The sequence below is a fragment of the Hyperolius riggenbachi genome, chromosome 2 (genome assembly GCF_040937935.1).
Source record: "Hyperolius riggenbachi isolate aHypRig1 chromosome 2, aHypRig1.pri, whole genome shotgun sequence".
NCBI lineage: Eukaryota > Metazoa > Chordata > Amphibia > Anura > Hyperoliidae > Hyperolius > Hyperolius riggenbachi.
Genome location: NC_090647.1, coordinates 57,909,222 through 57,929,929, shown reverse-complemented (window position 1 = coordinate 57,929,929; position 20,708 = coordinate 57,909,222). Strand labels below are relative to the sequence as shown.

The 20,708-nt window shown below is 42.8% G+C and overlaps 1 protein-coding gene across 7 annotated transcripts in view; it reads left to right on the top strand.

Moving 5' to 3' along the window:
• MRE11 (MRE11 homolog, double strand break repair nuclease) overlaps positions 1-20,708 on the top strand; it is a 656,612-nt gene that overhangs the window by 365,891 nt on the left and 270,013 nt on the right. For all 7 annotated transcript variants that reach the window (XM_068266826.1, XM_068266825.1, XM_068266828.1 and 4 more), the window contains one exon: positions 13,415-13,575. In XM_068266826.1, coding sequence (XP_068122927.1) covers positions 13,415-13,575 — 161 coding nt within the window. The remainder of the gene's footprint in view (positions 1-13,414; positions 13,576-20,708) is intronic.

The following is a 20,708-nucleotide window of genomic DNA, read 5'->3' as shown; positions in this document are numbered from 1 at the left end:
ATATTTTACATTTATTGGTGGAACCCCTCCCTTCCTTTCATATTTTATTGCCGGGACAGAATCCGGCAAACTGGTGGAGTAAGTGGTGTCCAGCAATGGAGGAATTGCTAATTGCTGCCACCTGTATAACCCTAGTTGAGAAAAGAGAAGGGTGAAAAGTATGTACTGAAATGCTCATAGGCTTGAAGGAGTGTTTATTTATCTTTGTAGGTGTCAGAGTGGTGCAACTAAATATTTTGAATTAAAAAAATGTTTGGTTCGGGTCCGCTTTAATACTGTTCAGCATTATATTCCAAGTGGATTGCCGCATTCCCGCGGTAGAACGAGTGTTTTTTTAACTAGAGAAATAGACCTGCAAAGTTCCACGACTTTGCAGGACTTTGCAGGGCGCAGATTGTGCTGCCCGGGGGAAGCAGAGCTTTGCGCTGTAGCTCTGCCTTCTCTGCAATCAATTTCTGCAGATCTCCGCCTCCTTCCCGCTCCTCTCAGTGAAAGAAGACAGAGGGGCGGGGAGAGGCGGAGATTGACTGTGGAGGAGGCAGAGCTACTGGTCAAAGCTCTGCCTCTTCCAGGAAGAAAAGCCATGCGAGTCCTGGAACTTTGCAGGGCTATTTCTCGGTGATAAATCACTCGTTCTGCCGCGGGAATGCGGAGAATCCATTTGGAATATAATGCTGAACAGGATTTAAAAAAACAACAACAAAAAAGCAGGTAAAAAAAGCGACTTCAGAGTCTCTTTAAAAGTCCTAACGGCCGACAAAACCGAAATTGCAGTGGATCACGTGGGGAGTAACTAGAGCTGCAAAGCTTTTCACAGAAAAGTCTTCTAAGTTTTCAACGTTAGAAACTTTATACTCCTCCACTCCAGTTAATGGCTTAGAAGATCAAACATAAGATGCTCTTCTGATGGCTCCTGTAGCGGTACCTGTAGACCTCTCATAGAGCTCTTACTAGTGCAGCATTATGTCTCTCACATAACACAGCATAATGGCCTCTGAGCGGTAAAGTCAGTACAGCCGACCAACATGCTTTCACCAAGCCTTTGGCCGAGGAATGTTGCTATCGGTAAAATGTTTTTCTTGTGCCGGCACTTAGCTTGGTATTCATTCCCTCTATGGAGGGCACAAAGCTCCCTCTGCCAAGTATCCTTTTCTGACGTTTACATGTGTCTAACAAAAGATCTGCATCTGTACCTGAATGTTGCTATCTCTAGATTATTTGGATATGCTGGACCACGAGACCACAGTCTCTACACCATGCAATTTCCCGTCAGATTTTGTGTCAAAACGATTTTTTTCTGATCCCTTCTGTACAAAATCAATCAGAAAAATAATTGGCAATCAGACCGTACCTGTCGAAAAAATGATTGATGATTGATTCGACCTGAAATTTGAGAGGGAATTTCCTGGTGTATAGTAGGCGTTAGGCTCCCTGCACACTGCATGCGATTTCGATTTTTTTTTTTTTTTTTTTTTTGTAACACTATTTTTTATTAACAGTTTATGAGAAACATCATAAAAAGGCAGGTTGTGTAAGGAAGTACAATACATTATTTTTCATTGGGAGAACATGTTAAACCAAAGTGTAAGAGGTACAGTATCTTCAGCCTGATTCGTCAGGTTCTGACATATAACTTATGCGGAGAAGCACAATATCTCTAGATTATTCGGATATGCTGGACCACGAGACCACAGTCTCTACACCATGCAATTTCCCGTCAGATTTTGTGTCAAAACGATTTTTTTCTGATTCATTTTCTGATCCCTTCTGTACAAAATCAATCAGAAAAATAATTGGCATTCAGACCGTACCTGTCGAAAAATGATTGGTGATTGATTCGACCTGAAATTTGATAGGGAATTTCCTGGTGTATAGTAGGCGTTAGGCTCCCTGCACACTGCATGCGATTCCGATTTCTATTTGTTATTAACAGTTTATGAGAAACATCATAAAAAGGCAGGTTGTGTAAGGAAGTACAATACATTATTTTTCATTGGGAGAACATGTTAAACCAAAGTGTAAGAGGTACAGTATCTTCAGCCTGATTCGTCAGATTCTGACATAAAGCTTATGCGGAGAAGCACACATGGAGAAGAGTCTGTTTCTAACATACGGTGGAAGGTAAAATGGTAGATTCGGCATGAGGCAAAAGTCCTTGTTAGATTAGTCAGAGGGAAAGTGCCTAGTTTAGAACTGCCAATTATAATAACTCTAAAACTATGGACTATTATATCACTTTTGAGAAAAACATAGAATGAACAACAAGAAATAACAATATATTGATTGACTGAAGGCAAGAGTCAAAAGGGTGAGGACCAGTGGGAGGTCGTCGAGCACAGCGTTCATGAGGCCAGAGCGTGTAGGCCTAGTAAAGGGATGTGATGGGGCCTAAGACCGAATTTTTATTATCTTAGGGGAGTAGAAGAGTATGTGAAGGATGTACAATAAATTGAACCAGGAGTAGGATCCATCACGGGGGCATGAGGTCTGAGTTGGAGAGGTTCCACGGGTCCCAGATTTTTCGGAATTTGGGTTCCGTGTCTCTTAGGGAAGTCGTCATCTGTTCCATACTCTTAGTCCAATTTATTTTAGATTTGATGTCAGATAAGGTAGGGGGGGCTATGGTTTTCCAAGCTGAGGCAATTGAAAGCCTACAGGCCGTTAAAATATGGGTAATTAAGCGTGAGGTGTATTTATCAACCTCAGGGAGTGGTTTACCTAATAACATAATTATTGGGTCAAGGGGGATCGTGGCACCTGTAGTAATCAAAATGAGGTGCTGAAGTTCTTTCCATAGAGGGGTTATGAGTGGGCAGGACCAGAAAATATGTTCCAATGAGCCTTTATGGGAGCAACGTCTCCAGCATAGGTCAGAGGAACCGGGGTACATTTTGGATAGGGCTTCTGGGGTTAAGTACCACCGAAATAAAATTTTATAAATATTCTCTTTGATCTGTGTGCACATGGAGGAGTGTTTAGCATTCTCCCAGATGTCTACCCAGTCCTCTAGTTCTATGGAGGTGGAGAGAGATTCTTCCCATTTCTTCATATAAGAATGGGAAGGGGTTAAGGATTCCGAGTCAGTCTGAAGAAGGGAATAGATCTGGGAGATGAGTCCCTTTTGATGACCTCCATGTGAACACAGTCTTTTAAATGGAGAACAAAGGGATAGGGAAGTAGCTTTATTGATATAGGAAGTAAGAAAGTGGGTGATTTGGTTAAATTCCATTGATGTTTGGGGGGTGAGTGTTATTTTTTCTTCCAATTTAGATCTGGATATAAGCTTGCCAGTAGTGAAGTCTGTCCAGTCGTGCAGGTTGGAGTAGCCCATACAGTACCATCTAGCCATGAAATTTGGTGAGATTCCTAGTAGAAAGGCAGGGTTCCCTAATATGGGAAATAATGGGGAGGGGTGTGATTTTAGTTTTAACGTGGGTTTGATGGATCTCCAAAGGCAAATGGTGAAGGTAATGGTAGGTAGTAGGGTCAGGTGAGTAATTTTCTGAGGGGAGTCCACCCAAATCAAAGAGGCTAGGGAGAAAGGTTGTAAGTCCGTTGCTTCGATTAAGGCCCATTTAGTGAAGACTTTCAGGCTTGACCATTCAGTCAGTTGTCTCAGGTGAGCCGCCTGATAGTAGTGTTTGAGGCAGGGGAGACTTAGGCCCCCTTGTTCTCTTGAAGCCAGGAGAACCAATTTAGACACTCTAGGGCATTTGTGGTTCCAGACAAAGTCTGAGAAGGCTGACTGTAACCTGGACAGTTGACTTGAGGGGACATGCACTGGAAGGGTCTCGAAGAGATATAGGATCCGGGGGAGTATGTTCATTTTGAGTGTATAAATCCTACCAATCCAAGAAATTTTGTAGGACGTCCATTTGTGTAGGTCCTGCAGAATTTTCTGGATGAGGGAAGGGAAGTTGTACTTATATATGTCAGAGTATGAGGTCGTTAGATATATTCCCAAGTATTTCAGTTCGAGTCTTCCAATTGTATGGGTAGTGCGCTTTAAGGGAAAGTAACATATTTGGAGGGATTTTAATTGGAAGGGCTTCCGTCTTGTCTTTATTCAGCTTAAAGCAAGAAAGTGATTCGTAGGTGGAGATAGTAGAGTGTAAAGCAGGGAGGGATGTTAGTGGGGAGGAGAGGGTAAGTAATATGTCATCAGCAAAGAGGGATATTTTATGTCCGTATCTTTTCTGGTGTATTCCTTGGATGTCCTGGTTAAGTCGGATTGCACAGGCTAAGGGTTCTATACTAATCGCGAAAAGGAGGGGGGAGAGGGGGCAGCCCTGTCTAGTGCCATTTTTAATGTGGAAGGGGGTAGGGGAAGAGAATGGGAGTTTCAGAGTGGAAGTAGGGTTAGAGTATAGAAATTTTAGTAGTGCAGTGTTCTATCCAGAATTTTTATCCAGCCGGGTGGCATGAAAAAGTAGCTGGGTGGGGCGAGATGAGAGAATGCAGGGCCGATGCTTCTGTGTGCAACTCTGCTTAGAATAGAAGGAGGTGAGCTGATGACAGCCAGGTGCTCACCAAAACTAGCCGGGTGGAGCACCCGGCTAAAAGAGCCTGGGGAGAACACTGCAGTGTTATAAACGGGCCGTCAAAGCCTTGGTGTTTTAAAACTTGGAAGAGATAAGACCAAGAAAGGCGGTCAAAGGCCTTCTCTGCGTCCAAACTTAGAAGCAGAGAAGGCTTTCCAATTCTGTTCATAAGAGAGATTAAGTTTATGGCCTTTCTGGTGTTATCTCCTGCCTGTCGACCTAAGATAAAGCCAACTTGATCATTGCTGATTAGGGAAGTGAGTAATGGGTTAAGACGATTGGCGAGGGCCTTAGTAATGATTTTGAGGTCCGAGTTAAGAAGTGAGATTGATCTGTAACTCTGTGGTAATTGGGGGTCTTTCCCTTCTTTGGGAATCACCGTCAAAAGGGAGGCGAGCATCGTGGTGGTGGGGGGGGGGGGGGTTGGGGAATATTGCCTTATAATTTTAGAGGCTAAGGTAGATAAGTGGGGTAAGAGAATGGACTGGAATTTTTTATAATATGAGTAAGGAAGGCCGTCTGGGCCGGGTGACTTAGAGGATGGTAGAAATTTTAAAACTTCAGCCAGTTCTGAGGTGGTAATGGGGGAGTTGAGTTGTTTTTGTTGCGATTCTGTGAGTTTAGTGAGACCAAGATGGGCTAAGAAAGCGTCAACTCTGGAGAAAAAAGATGGATCCTCGTTTTGGTCTGGCAAGCTATATAGTTGTTCATAGTAGTTTGTGAAGATTTAAGCTATCTTATGGGGGTCGTAATGGGTGGTACCTTCTGGGTCCTTCATAGCGTAAATCGAATGTTGTGACAGTTTAGGGTTTAATTTGCGTGCCAGTATAGTGTTAGGTTTATTACCCCTCTTATTACCCCTCTCAAAGAAGAGTTGCTTAGTTCATCTTAGACTTTTCTCTAATTGGTCTGATTGATGGGAAGGGAAGTGTTGTTTTAGTTGCTGGACTTGGGAGTAGTGGTCTTGTGTCGAGTCGGTTTTATAGATGGATTGAGCCTTGGAAAGGGCAGTTTGGAGAGACAATAGTTTATGGGAAAATAATTTCTTACGTCTAGAACTCTCGGCTATGAATAGACCTCTGATGAAGGCTTTGTGTGTTTCCCATAATATGCCTTGGGATGAGACTGTGTCAGTATTGATTTGGAAAAATGAACGTAGTTCTTCAGTTAGTTTAGATGTAAAAGTTTTATCTTGCAATAATGTTTCATTGAGTCTCCAGTGGAGGGGTTTATGGAAGGTACGCAACCAGTCTAACTGGATAGTAACACTGTGATGGTCTGACCAGGCAGTTGGGTGGATGTCCAATTCTAGGAGTGAGGGGATGAGGGGTGCGTTGGAGAAAAAGTAATCGAGGCGAGAGTGAGAAGCGTGGGGGGGGGGGGGGGAGAGTAGAAAGTATAGTCTATTTGGGTAGGATTAGCAATTCTCCAAAGATCAAGTAACTTATATTTCCTCATTAAAACCCTAAATATACGAGAATTGCGGTCGTGGGTGGCTGCTGAGGAAGGGGGTTTTGGAGGGCTTCTGTCTAAACATGAAGAGAATGCAAGGTTGAAGTCTCCCCCTAAGTGCCTATTTGTACTTTATGTAGTTTAAGAAGAAACGAGGAGAGAAAAGAGATTTGTTGGGTGTTGGGAACATATACATTTGCTAATGTGAGGGGTTTCCCCGCTAGATTACCGAGAAGAATCAGGTAATGACCCTTAGGGTCCTGTATAGTTTTAGTAATTTGTAGCGGGAGGGATGCTTTGCATAGGATGGCTACTCCTGCCCGTTTGACGACACCTGAAGCTAGGTGTACTGTGGGGTAGTGTTTATTCGTTAATCGAACCACATCTATTGTACGAAGATGTGTCTCCTGGAGCATAGCTATGTCAACGTTCAATCTTTTGAGATCCCTAAGAAGGGAGAGTCTTTTTTGAGGGATATTTAGGCCCTTCACATTTAACGTGAGAATTTTAACCATTGTCTAGGAGAGAGAAGTAGTTGAAAAGATGTAGAGATATTGAACGCTGTACTCGAGGGGGGAGGAGTGGGGGAGGGATCCCCAAGGAGGGTCCCCAAAATGGGCCTTAAAGTGAACCTTAAGTCAGGAAAAAAAATGACTTTTACTCACTTGGGGCTTCTACCAGCCCCCTGCAGCAGCCCTGTGCCCTCGCAGCCACTCACTAATCCTCTGGTCCCCCGCTGCCAGCTAGTTTCGTTTTTGCTGACAGGCCCGACCGGACTGGCCACGCGTAGCTCTTTCTGCATTCCCGACTGCAATTAGCGCTATTGCAATTAGCACTATTACAAAAATACGCGTTGCCGCATTACGAACGCATAGATATGCGGCAATTTTTGTACGCGTTGCGGCCCGCAATAGCGCTAATTACAGTCGGGAATGCGGAGAAAGCTACGCGTGCCCAGTGCACTGCTGCAGGGGGCTGGTAGAAGCCCCAGGTGAGTAAAACTCATTTTTTTTTTTCCTGGCTTAAGTGTCCCTTTAACCTCCTTAGCGGTAACCCCGTGTGTGACACGGGGTAAGCCGCCGGAGGGTGCCGCTCAGGCCCTGCTGGGCCGATTTGCTTAATTTTTTTTTTGCTGGACGCAGCTAGCACTTTGCTAGCTGCGCCAGCACCCCGATCGCCGCCGCCGCGCGCCCGATCGCCGCTATCCGGTGCGTCGCGCGGCCCCCCCCCCCCCAGACCCCGAGCGCTGCCTGGCCAATCAGTGCCAGGCAGCGCCGAGGGGTGGATCGGGTCTCCCAATGACGTCCCGACGTCGCTGACGTCGGTGACGTCATCCCGCCCCGTCGCCATGGCGACGGGGGAAGCCCTCCAGGAAATCCCGTTCTTTGAACGGGATTTCCTGATCGCCTATCGCCGGAGGCGATCGGCGGGGCTGGGGGGATGCCGCTGAGCAGCGGCTATCATGTAGCGAGCCCTCGGCTCGCTACATGATAAAAAAAAAAAAAAAATTAAAAAAAACTGTTGCGCTTCCCCCTGGCGGTATTTTTCATACCGCCAAGGGGGTTAATGATAAAAGAGTGGATCCAAATTTAAAGAGACAAGACCTCAAGATCTACAGATGACATTTAAAGGTAGTCCCAAATGGCATACCCACATAGGCGTACATCGATACTTTACTTCAAATGTCCAATTAGTGGACTGCTTCAGTTTAAATGTCCAATCAGTGGATTGCTTCAGTTTAAATGTCCAATCAGTGGATTGCTTCAGTTTAAATGTACAATCAGTGGATTGCTTCAGTTTAAATGTCTAATCAGTTTATAGAGTCCAAGGTAAATCGTTAATTACTATAGAAAGTCAACAATCTCTGCCAGTACAATGTACTGTATGTCATTTTTGTAGTGCGGCTAATATGATGTTCTCTTAACTACTGTTTTCTTGGTTATAGACAGTCTGGATGGCCGATATCTTGTAGACATTGTCTGTGCCATACTTCTTTCTTTTACGCATAATCACTCAGTATGAAAATCCACTCAAGATGACAATAGTGGCCTTTCCTTAACCCATTCAGGTTCCGTGGTTTTCACGTGAGAAATGTTCACCTCCCATTCATTAGCCTATAACTTTATCACTACTTATCACAATGAACTGATCTATATCTTGTTTTTTCCGCCACCAATTAGGCTTTCTTTGGGGGGTACATTTTGCTAAGAGCCACTTTACTGTAAACGCATTTTAACAGGAAGAATAAGAAAAAAAATGAAAAATTCATTATTTCTCAGTTTTCAGCCATTATAGTTTTAAAATAATACATGCCTCCATAATTAAAACTCACATATTGTATTTGCCCATATGTCCCGGTTATTACACCGTTAAAATTATGTCCCTATCACAATGTATGGCGACAATATTTTATTTGGAAATAAAGGTGCATTTTTTCCATTTTGCATCTGTCACTATTAACAAGTTTAAAATAAAAAAAATATAGAAATATTTCATCTTTACATTGATATTTAAAAAAGTTTAGACCCTTAGGTAAATATTTACATGTATTTTTTTTTATTGTAATGTTTTTTGTTTTTTTTTAATAGTAAACATTTTATTTGTGTAGTTTTGGGAGGGTGGGGGGGTAATCAATAGATTTATAATGTAAATGTGTGTTCATTTTAATTTTTTTTTATTTTCAGTTGTAGTATTACTTTTTGGCCACAAGATGGCGGCCATGAGTTTGTTTACATGACGTCACTCTAAGCGTAGCACACGCTTAGAGTGACGCATCGGGCAGGGAACGGCCAGAAAAGGCGCAGCTTCCGAGAGAAGCTGTCGCTTTTTCAGCGGGGGAGAGGAATCAGTGATCGGCCACCATAGCCCGATACATTGATTCCCTGGCTACCGAATCCGCGGCCGGGAGTGCGCGGTAGCGCGCATGGTTCCTGGACGTAGTTTCTACGTCCAGGAACCAAAATAGGTTAATGATGATGTATTTGTTTTAAAGTGTAACTGTCGGGCATAAAATCAAAAATCAATTATTTATTTTTATCTGGTAAACAATTAATAAGGCTGCTAACCAGGCAATTAAAAAGTTAAAATCACTATTACTTTTCTTGTTGATAAATGATCATTCCCCAGTTTACCTGACTCTCATTTGTTACTCACAAAGGAAGTTGCAGGGCATGCTGGGTTGACCTTTTTTGCTTCTCTACTCTACCCTCAGACTTAACTAATACAGCCTGATTGGCTGAAGCCTCTTTCCCTCCTGTTTTCCCCTCCCACACCTCTGTTCCTCTCTGACTGGCCAATATTTCTCATGCTTAGACAATGCAGTTTCTATAGTGGAGGGCGGGCAATGCATACACAATCAGGCAGAGGAGAGTAAGGGAGGAAATGACACCAGGATTGGCTTCAAAATAGCCACAGTTAAAATGGGAAATGCTAAGAAGGATTTTCTCTTTTTTTTACTGTAGAAAAATCACTAAAATTAAAACGGGACAGTGCAATACATATGTCATGTAAGTAGAGCAAGTATTTATCTACTTATCTATGTGTTCTTTTTTTTTTCTGAGATAGTATGGCTGACCGCTCCTCTTTAACCACCCTGGTGTTCTGTTAAAATCGCCAGGGTGGCGTGCAGATAGTTTTCTGTGAATCATTGTAGCTAACTTTCAGTTAGCTAGATGATTCACCACTAGAGGGCGCATCTGCCCATCTAGTGCGATCGCCGCCGGCTTTTATAGCAAGCAGAAAATCCTGTTGTAAATGGGATTTTCTGCTTGGCTTCCCTCATCGCCATAGCGACGATCGGGATGACGTCATCCACGTCATGGCGTCGGCGGGTGTCCGATCCAGCCCCATAGCGCAGCCTGGCACTGATTGGCCAGGCTGTGCAAGGGGTCTGGGCGGGGGGGGCTCCCTTACGCCGCTGCTAGCGGCGGATCGCCGCGGAGCGGCAGCGATCAGACCCCACACGCAGCTAGCAAAGTGCTAGCTGCGTGTATGAAAAAAAAATGATCAAAATCGGCCCACAGGGGCCGGAGATATCCACTGCAGCGGTAATCGACGAGCTGAGCTCGTCATTACCGCTAAGGTGGTTAAAGAACAACTGTTATCCATCATATGCTCCCCCACAAAAAATATGTAAGTAGATAAATGCTTGCTCTACTTACATATCAGATGTTGCACTGTGCATGTCTTCGTTTCTTTTAATTTTCAATTTATATTATTTTCCTGGCAGGGGCCATCTTGTGCCCTCCAGGTTAAAGAATCCCCCCCCTCCGCATCCCCCTCCTCCCCGCACTGATTCAGAGCAGAGCGGGGAGGATAAAGGCAGCAGGCACAGACTCACCTAATAATGTATCCAAGTGCTGGCATTCCCATCTGTTCTCTGCACTACCACCGGCCACAGGCAGTGCAGAGAGTATAGAAGGGAACGGCAGCTCCTGGAACCATGTCTGTGTGCAGCTCCTTTATCCTTCCCCAATATTCAGCACGGGGAAGAGGGAGAATTCTGCGGGCGGCAGATGCAGCAGAGAAGGGAGCCCACATGCCTCTGGAGGAGGGAGGCCGAGGACAGTGACAGGAGACAGCCTCTGGCCCCTCCCTGCGCACTAATGTGGCTGAAACATGGAGAGTGAAGGGGAGAGCAGGTCACCAATCACAGCGCAGAGAGGTGAGTGACAGAGGCTTCAGCCAATCAGACTGATACAGCGTGCCATGTCACTTCTCTTTCGCATCTGTGTTAGTCTGCGTACCATTATAGAGCCTGGGGGCATGGGGAGAGAAGGAGCACAGTAAGATTGATTTTAAAGTTTGGATTTGCCTGGTTAGCATCCTCTTGACTATTGTAACAGCCTGCACTAGAATATTAATTTTGTATTTAATGCCTAACAGTTACTCTTTAAAGAGACACTGAAGCGAAAAAAAAACTATGATATTATGATTTGTATGTGTAGTACAGCTAAGACATAAAACATTAAGATCAGATACATCAGTCTAATTGTTTCCAGTACAGGAAGAGTTAAGAAACGCCAGTTGTTATCTCTATGCAAAAAAGCCATTATCTCTACGACTTTCAAAAGTCGTGGAGAGGGCTGTTTTCTGACTTTTATTATCTCAACTGTTAGTTAACTATTTACTTTTCCTCTGGCAGAGGAGAGGTCATTAGTTCACAGACTGCTCTGAAAGAATCATTTTGAATGCAGAGTGTTGTGTAATCTGCACATATTAGAGAATGATGCAATGTTAGAAAAAACACTATATACCTGAAAAAAAAATATGAGAATATTTTCTTTGCTGCTAATCTTCTAGTAATTATTCATAGTACACAACCAATTCATTATATCATATATTTTTTTTCGCTTCAGTGTCTCTTTAAGCAAACAGTATCGGATGTCATACAGAGACAACATGAGCTGCATATTTACACATATACAATGAAATCTATACACAGTACAAGTAAATTTACAGGATTTTACAAATAAATCACTAGACCCCCATATTCATCTTTCACACGAAAGACATGAAAAGCCAGAACCGTTGTTTAAAAAGGGCCCCCATTCATTTGAATGGACAGAGCTTGATTGCATTTCAACGAAGTCGTAACATTTATGAACCAGCCCTAAACTGCTCCCTTTGTACCAAAAAACAAGCCAAAATCTTTTATCTCTGGTGCAGTGTAAAAACAAAACAAAACAAAAAAACAATCACAGGTTGCCGGGTTTGTTTTTCATGCGATAAACCGTATAAAGTTGGTTTTGTAAAAGCTTTCCATTAGGCTGTCGCCTCCTCTCTGTACATTGTTAAACACGTTTTTGTCTGTTAACTTTGCTTTTTGCTGTTTTTACTGATTTTTTTTTTTTTTTTTACCCAAATTTTAATGTTGTTTGTAATAACATCAGATGATGCTCTATTTAGAGAATAAAAAGGTAGAGAAGGCTCCTGGGAGTTTATTCATTGTTCCCTTTCACTAGGAGGACATAGCGTACTTCATACTGAACTCCCCAATGCTGTACGCATCCTGAATTAATATATACTACTTAGGAAACTTTTGATCTGAGTATCTTTTTTTCATTTGTTACATTTTTTGTTGGGTTTTCCCAGGGACTCATTGCTCACGGGTTCATTGTTATGTAAAGCAGATTGAAACACTGCTTTCAAAATCATAAAAAAGTCAATTTAACATTGATTTAAATGCATTTCCCCCCACTGAATAATAATTGCACATTCAGGAGTAAAGACATCTATGGCTATAATTGCTAGGCACCGTAGTTTTGGGAATATAAGACACTCTAGAATATAAGACGCACCTAGGTTTAGATTGCAAGCATGTAAGCCAAGGTACCCACTTTCCCCCAGAAACCAGGAAAAGGTGACTGACTCGTTTATAAGCCCCCCCCCCCCAGTATAGCCCCCTCCACAGTAGCCAGACGAGCCCTCAGAAGAAGTCAGCCCCCCTCCCCATAGCCAGATGTGCCCCAAGGATGATATATCTGTGTCTCAAGATGCCACTAGATGGTGTCATAGATATGAGGCACAGCTCATGAAGGATCCCCGATCATTGCACCTCTGACACGTTGCTTGCACACTTCCCTCCACAAGCCAGGGGACACAGGTAACCTTGAGCAGCGCACTCTGCACACCATGTTGCAGTGGATGGGGTGCCGGGACACTGCAGGGAGTGAGCTGGCAAGGGCAGGATCATTAGTGCATGATACTTGCGCTCCTCTGCCTGTAACAAAAACTGTTCAGCCATCTGTTCTGCTCCAATAACTCGCATATAAGCCGAGGGGTAATTTTTCAGCACATTTTTTTTGTGCTGAAAAATGAGGCTTATATGCGAGTATATAAGGTACTAAACATGGTGCGTCCATGTTCAAGGAGTTTCTTGTATATGTTCTCCCCCAATAATTGTCCTCCTGTGTGTCCCCTATTGTGTCCCCTTCTGTCCCCCATGCGTCCGCCTTTGCTTCCCCAGTGTGTCCCATGGTGTCCTCCTTTGCCCCCTTATGTCCCCCTGTGTATCCCCCTTTTCGTCCTGTGTCCCCCTTCTGTCCTCCCCGTGTATCCCAGTCTCCTCTCCTGTCTCCCCCTCGTGTCTCTTCCTGTACCCCCCCCCCCCCCCCCCCGCTTCCCTCCTCCGTTCCCTGTGTAAAGTGGCTCTCCTCACAAGTGATTCCAGCGCTGAGTGAAAACGACTTTTCTCTTGCATGACTTCCTCTGCCAAATGTTTCTGCTGATGAGGTGATCAGTAGAACCCTTCACTAGGGGGAGCCACGCAGAAGAGGAGAGGTCTGCTGATCGCCAATGGAATTGCTTGTGATGTGAGCCGCACTGCCGCTAATTATTTTCACATTTTAGCATGCTGAGTTTTGTTCTGACTCAAAGAGTACTAAAATAGTATTAATAGTAATTTTCACAACTTTGCCCAGGTTGACTTCTTGCTGCTCGGTGGGGATCTCTTCCATGACAACAAGCCCTCCAGGAGGACACTTCACACATGTATGGAGCTGCTGAGAAAATACTGCATGGGGGATCGTCCAATCCAGTTTGAGATTCTCAGTGACCAGTCCGTTAATTTTGGATACAGCAAGTAAGTGCAGTCATGTGATATACAAGTTCTTGTGCTTGTGACTTGTGCTTTGTTCCTAATGAGCCAGTACTGTGAAAGCTGGAGTCACTCCCTTCCTGTAGAATTTGTATGTCTAGCAGTAGTAACATCCTTAAAGGATACCTGAAGTGAGAGGGATATGGAGGCTGCCATATTTATTTCCGTTTAAAAAATACCAGTTGCCTGGCTGTCCTGCTAATCCTCTCCTCTGCCTCCAATACTTTTAGCCATAGACTGCCATAGATTGTCAGCAACACCAACGAGCATGCAGATCAGGTGTTGCTGACAATCTTACAAGATTAGCCACATGCTTGTTTCAAGTGTGTGATTCGGACACTACTACAGCTAAAGATCAGCAGGACTGCTAGGCAACCAGTATTGTTCAAAAGGAAATATGTCAGCCTTCATATCCCTCTCATTTCAGGTCTGCTTTAAAGAGAATCTGTATTGATAAAATCGCACAAAAGTAAACATACCAGTGCGTTAGGGGACATCTCCTATTACCCTCTGTCACAATTTCGCTGCTCCCCGCCGCATTAAAAGTGGTTAAAAACGGTTTTAAAAAGTTTGTTTATAAACAAACAAAATGGCCACCGAAACAGGAAGTAGGTTGATGTACAGTATGTCCACACATAGAAAATACATCCATACACCCTTCCTTTTGAATCTCAAGAGATCATTTGTGTGTTTCTTTCCCCCTGCAGCTATCTTCCACTGAAGTGTCAGGCTGTTTCTTCCTGCAGAGTGCAGACAGCTCTGCCTGTATGTAATTCCTCAGTATGTGAAAGCCCAGCCAGCTCAGAGGAGGATTTATCCAGCTTGTAAAAGATAATAGAGCAGAGAGAAGCTGCTCTAATCTAAATAATACACAGGCAGTGTGCAGAGAGGGGCCTGGAGGGGGGAGATGCATCACAGAACCACAACACTGAAGAACTTGGCAGCCTTCCAGACACAGGCTGACAAGTCTGTCAAGAGAGAGATAAGTTGATTTATTACAGAGATGGTGATAGTAGAACATAGAACAATAGAACATGCTGCAGTAAGCCAGAGCACATTAGAATAGATTTTGGAACTTGTAGGATGGAAGAAAACCGGATGAAATTTTTGTTACGGAGTCTCTTTAAAGGGAAGGTTCAAGCAAAATAAAAAAAATGAGTTTCACTTACCTGGGGCTTCTACCAGCACCATGCAGCCATCCTGTGCCCTCGTAGTCACTCACTGCTGCTCCAGTCCCCCGCTGGCAGCTTGGCAACCTCGGAGGTCGGCGGACCGCATTGCGTACATTTTTACGCATTCCCGCTAGTGCAGGAACATTAACACATACATTTTTACGCGTTACCGGTTCAATGCCTAAAACCGTGTCAGAGGCAGAGCCCTTAACCATTTCACTATCCAGCCACTAGGAAGGTCCTACCTCAAAGGAGCAGTCCATTTGATTCAATAAAAGATAGAAACTTTATTAGGCACTTAACTGACAACGCGTTTTGCGGTGAAGACCGTTTCCTCAGGTCGAATACTGTGCCTTTAGGAACAGACAGGGCACATAGGATAGCATAAATACACTTGGTGGTACAACTTTACATCAGAAAACATTTTTGACATTATTCGGAGTTTAAAAAAACATTTGTAATATTTAGTGAAACATAAAAGTTGGGGGGTGAAGCATATTAAAATGTACAATATAAGCATAGACAAAAAAGTGCATTAGCATTTTTAGTGAGCAGAGCAGCGATGTATGTGGGATATAGTAAACCATGGCTATGAGCGCAAACACATGTTTAAATAGAGGTATGGGAGCAAGCACAAATTAGATACTTGATACCTCCTTTCTAATTTGTGCTTGCTCCCATACCTCTATTTAAACATGTGTTTGCGCTCATAGCCATGGTTTACTATATCCCACATACATCGCTGCTCTGTTCACTAAAAATGCTAATGCACTTTTTTGTCTATGCTTATATTGTACATTTTAATATGCTTCACCCCCCAACTTTTATGTTTCACTAAATAGTACAAATGTTTTCTGATGTAAAGTTGTACCACCAAGTGTATTTATGCTATCCTATGTGCCCTGTTTGTTCCTAAAGGCACAGTATTCGACCTGAGGAAGCGGTCTTCACCACGAAACGCGTTGTCAGTTAAGTGCCCAATAAAGTTTCTATCTTTTATTGAATCTAATGGATGGACTGCTTCTTTGAGGTAGGACCTTCCTAAAACTTTTTTACTTTCACGAATAACAGTTTTTAGCTTATGAAATACACTTAAACTGTGTAAATTCTTTCTTAAACCCTTCTACAGACGTTTTCACCCCTCCTTTGGGGTCACCACTGTTCCAGTGGATCTTTTTGAAGGAGCTGAGACCATTAGCCGACAAGGCCGAGTGGGGACGTTACTTCCTCACAAGGTATTCTAGTGGTTGCTGTTATTGCAACCCACCTTTGTGAGTATAATAGCTCTTTATGTTTGAAGATCTTTTACCTTCACTCACAATTCTACACTAGATTGGGCTCCCGGTTTCTCCTCCCGTCCTTTCTTCTACCTACCCGAAACACGTTTAGCATAAAAAGTAGCTTCTAAAAAAACTTCTTGTTAACATTTTAGCAGAACCTAATGCTGAAAAATGAATAAAGTAAATCACCAGACTATTAAACATATTACCCCTTCTCTGTCATCTCTTCAGCATCTAGAACCACGTGTGGGAAGGTAGCTTCTGCCTCATGTGTCTTCTCAGGAGATTTGTAGGCTAGTGCAAACTATGAGCTTTCAGCTCCTACTTTGATCAGATGCAATATGGCTGCCTAATCTGGAATTTCCCTAACTCCCAGGTTCTGATTGGCTGAAGCTTCCGTGCGTCAATGCTTTATCATGATTTGAATACCTAAGTCATAATATTATTGTTTATAAATTCCTTAATTACCTTCTCTCATGAGAATTAATGTCATTTGGAGTGTTTATACATTCTGACATTTGATATTGGGTCATTTCTGACGCAGTTCTTAAAAAATGGACGTCACCTTGTCTGCTGGTTGACTTATTTGCACCAGACATTTGGTCTTTCAGACATTAAACTATGTCATTTATGACGCATTTCTGATAATGTGTTCTTCTGCTAATTAGTTTGGAATGTGTCTGTCCTTTCCCAGACATAAGATTGGTCAGGTTGACACTGTAATACAGACCCGTAAGAGTCTTCAGCAATGTAAGGCTTATTGAAACATACAGGGCTTATAATATACTTATTTAAAGGGATACTGTAGGGGGGGGGGGGTCAGGGGAAAATGAGTTGAATTTACCCGGGGCTTCTAATGGTCCCCCGCAGACATCCTGTGTTGGCGCAGCCACTCACCGATGCTCCGGCCCCGCCTCCGGTTCACTTCTGGAATTTCAGACTTTAAAGTCTGAAAACCACTGCGCCTGCGTTGCCGTGTCCTCGATCCCGCTGATGTCATCAAGAGCGCACAGCGCAGGCCCAGTATGGTCTGTGTCTGCGCAGTACACTTCTGGTGACATCAGCGGGCGTGAGGACACGGCAACGCAGGCGCAGTGGTTTTCTGACTTTAAAGTCTGAAATTCCAGAAGTGAACTGGAGGTGGGGCCGGAGCATCGGTGAGTGGCTGCACGGGCACAGGATGCCTGTGGGGGGCCATTAGAAGCCCCGGGTAAGTTCAGCTCATTTTCCCCCGACCCCCCCCTACAGTATCCCTTTTAAATATATAACTTATTATATAATTCTTAAAACAATTAATCATATAAAATATAATTGCATACTAAAACTTAATTTAAAATCCTGTTCTATAAATTTGTCACTTAGAAATAAATAAATTTAATATTTTCCAATGGCAGAGGTCACCATTGACTAATTTTGAAATAATTGGGAAAACCTCTTATTGTTTTATATAGTTGATGAATTTTCCCAAAACATAGCATTTATTATCAGTGTTCAGCTAGCTGAGACGTCCTTCAAGCAAGAAGAACATAGAAACAATCTTCTAGAACTAAAACAATCTTATGCAAATGTTTTAGTGTCTCAAAGTATCGCTGGCAGAATCCAGCTTTTAAACTGTATTTCAAAGTAATAGATTCTATTATATGCAATTATAGGTTTTAACAATAAGTATTTCTTTCTTTAGGACTATATTGATTATTAATATTTAAATTAATAATATTTATGTGTAAGAACTGAGCAAATATATATATATATATATATATATATATATATATATATATATATATATATATATATATATATATATATATATATATATATATATATATATATATATATATATATATATATATATATATATATATATATATATATATATATATATATATATATATGATTGCTGCAGTAATGTGACTTTTAAACTTCTTTTCAGTCTTCACACAGTACACTTATCTACAACCTTGACATTTGAAAGAAGTTTGTAACATAAACAAAAAATATTTTAGCTTTAGTAACTAAAATAATATAATAGGTTTCACTGCCTGGAATATGCTGAGATGTCCCAGAGCAATATTTTAAAGAAGTACCCCAACTTTACAGTTTACAATGAAAGTTTGGATAGAACATTAAAACTGAAAACATACACATATGACAGCTTTTCCTGCATAAATAAACCGCTAGAATTCTGACACTGCTGCTTTACAAAATAGCCCATAGTAATGAATACACAAAATAATATAAGTAAACAGAAAACAACCACCTGTTAGTCTGTATTCCCTTTCTGCCTAATTAGCATTTCATTCCACCAGCCTGGCTATAGACATTATAACCTGTGGGCTGTTGGCAGAAGCCGTCACTGTGGGTGGTCACCTTGGCTTGATCTGTCCGGTCTTCTTGAATACAACCAAATCATTCTCTAATTACTGCCCATGTCTTTTCATCTTTATTTGGTTCAAAGACTCCGTCCTCCGCTGGTTATTTTGTAGCAATTACACTATAGGCAGCTGTGCTGGAATATAAAGGACGTTCATTAATGGTTTGTAAACACAGCTCGTTATTTTAGCCAGCAGGTGAGGGAAACGAGAGAGGAAAAACGAACACTATTACTGCAGATTCTTAGGCCTGATGATGATTTTAATCTGTGTGGATAGTTTTTCAGATTTTTTTTATGTCTGCTTTCCTTTCAGACGGTAAGTAATTACAGCGTATCTCTGATACAAAAAAATAAGATCTATATCTAAATTGTTTTTGTCTGCTCAAAACAACTACTGCATTTTATCAGCTCAGTTAGACTTTGTAAATGCCCAGGACTCTCTGCTGCTCTACACATTCAGCTCCCCCCCCCCCCCTCACTGATTTGTTTTTTCTTCTTGCAAAGCTATAAGCATAAGTTGAAAAGGATATTTTAGCCTCTGAAAGAGGAACTGTAACCCAGGATTGAACTTTATTCCCATCAGTAGCTGATACCCCCTTTCCCACGAGACATCTTTACCTTTTCTTAAATAAAGCATCAGGGTGGACTGTGTGGCCGATATTGTGTTGAAACCCCTCCCACAATGTGATGTCAAGACCATGGTCCTGACCATTTGCTGTCTGTGAACCCTCATTGCATTGTGGGAAATAACGACTTTTTCCAACTGCCAAGCAAGCAATATCTCCCTCTGTGCATAGAACTCTCAGTAACAAACATTCCGTACAGATCTCCTGGCAGAGCTAAAGATATCACCACCTGTGACATTTTAGAATGTAAATCAGGGAAAGGAAAGATTTCACAATGGGCAATCATGAACTAAATAATAAATTAATATTGTAAACAATATTGTAATATTGTAAAAAAATAATCAATTTTATTCATTGGCCCATATGCAATTCACACATGTCATTTACACTTACCGCGTCGCCCATAGCCTTGCATTGCTGCATAATCCTTGCGGTAGGCACCAATCATGCGGCAATGCGCTGCAGAGTTTGCATCCGGAATGCGGCGGTTTGGATACTTCAGGCGTACCACGTTACATTGCATTAAAGTGAATGGGAACCGCATTTAAAAAAAAAAATGAAGCAAATTACCTAAAGAGAGGGAAGGCTCTGGGTCGTATAGAGCCTTCACTCTCCTCTCTCGGTGCTCTCTATCCTGTTCTGGCTCCACCCCCCATTTTATTCCCCCGTCAAAAGGGTATTTGGAAGTCTTCACGAGCCGTGTCCTCCCTAAGACGTGCGGCTCCATACTGCACAGGTGTGAGCGTGCAAGAGAGCGTGCTTGCGCAGGCGCAGTACAGGGCGGCCCTTCTTCAGCAGCACTCGGGCTCCCTGAAGACTTCTGAAGCCTCCTTCGGCCAGATAAAGCAGTATTTGACTAAATTAGTCAAATACTGCTACCGGCCGAGCCAGCACTGGATCAAGGGGACCAGGAGAGGAGCCGGAAGGCTCTAGGACCCAGAGCCTTCCCTCTCCTTGGGTAAGTATCTGTCTCATTTTTTTAAATCCGGTTCCCATTCACTTTAAAGGAAACCTGAGATATACAGGTACCTTTAAAAAAAACATATTCCCCGAAAGTGTATGCCAAATACAGGCTTTTCCTGTAATTTTTGTTGCTCTCCTGTGCTCATTTCATTCTTCATTTTTTTCATCCTGTCTAAAATCCGCCATCTGCTTCCGGGTCAGTGTCACTGTGTGTAAAGTTCTCCATCAAATGTATGCCGGGACATATACAGTATATATTAGGGAAAAAAACGTGCAGACATATACACACAGGCTCAATTACGCTTACTTATTTTTGTAAAACCAAAGACAAGCACAACTGCTGCTGCTGCATTTGATCTGTGTAGTCATCAGAGCAGTTGAGCAGTGTCTCTGTATGTTCCTGGCTCAGATGGGGAGGGATAAGTGTGTAACTCAAGCTGGGACACTAATTAAGTGGGTAGATAAATGCATCTATGTTTACTGAGCTGTTTCTCCCATCACAGGCACTGCTCTCTGTGATGCCGTTCTGTGCACAGATAGGGAGAACGCAGGTAGAGAGGGCGGCGGGCTTGAGCAGAACACAGGCAGAGAGGGGAGCGGGCTTGAGCAGACTGCTCTCGCAGATAGAGAAGATACAGGCAGAGGGGGGGGGGGGGCAGGCTTGAGCAGACTGCTCTCGCAGATAGGGAGGACACAGGCAGAGAGG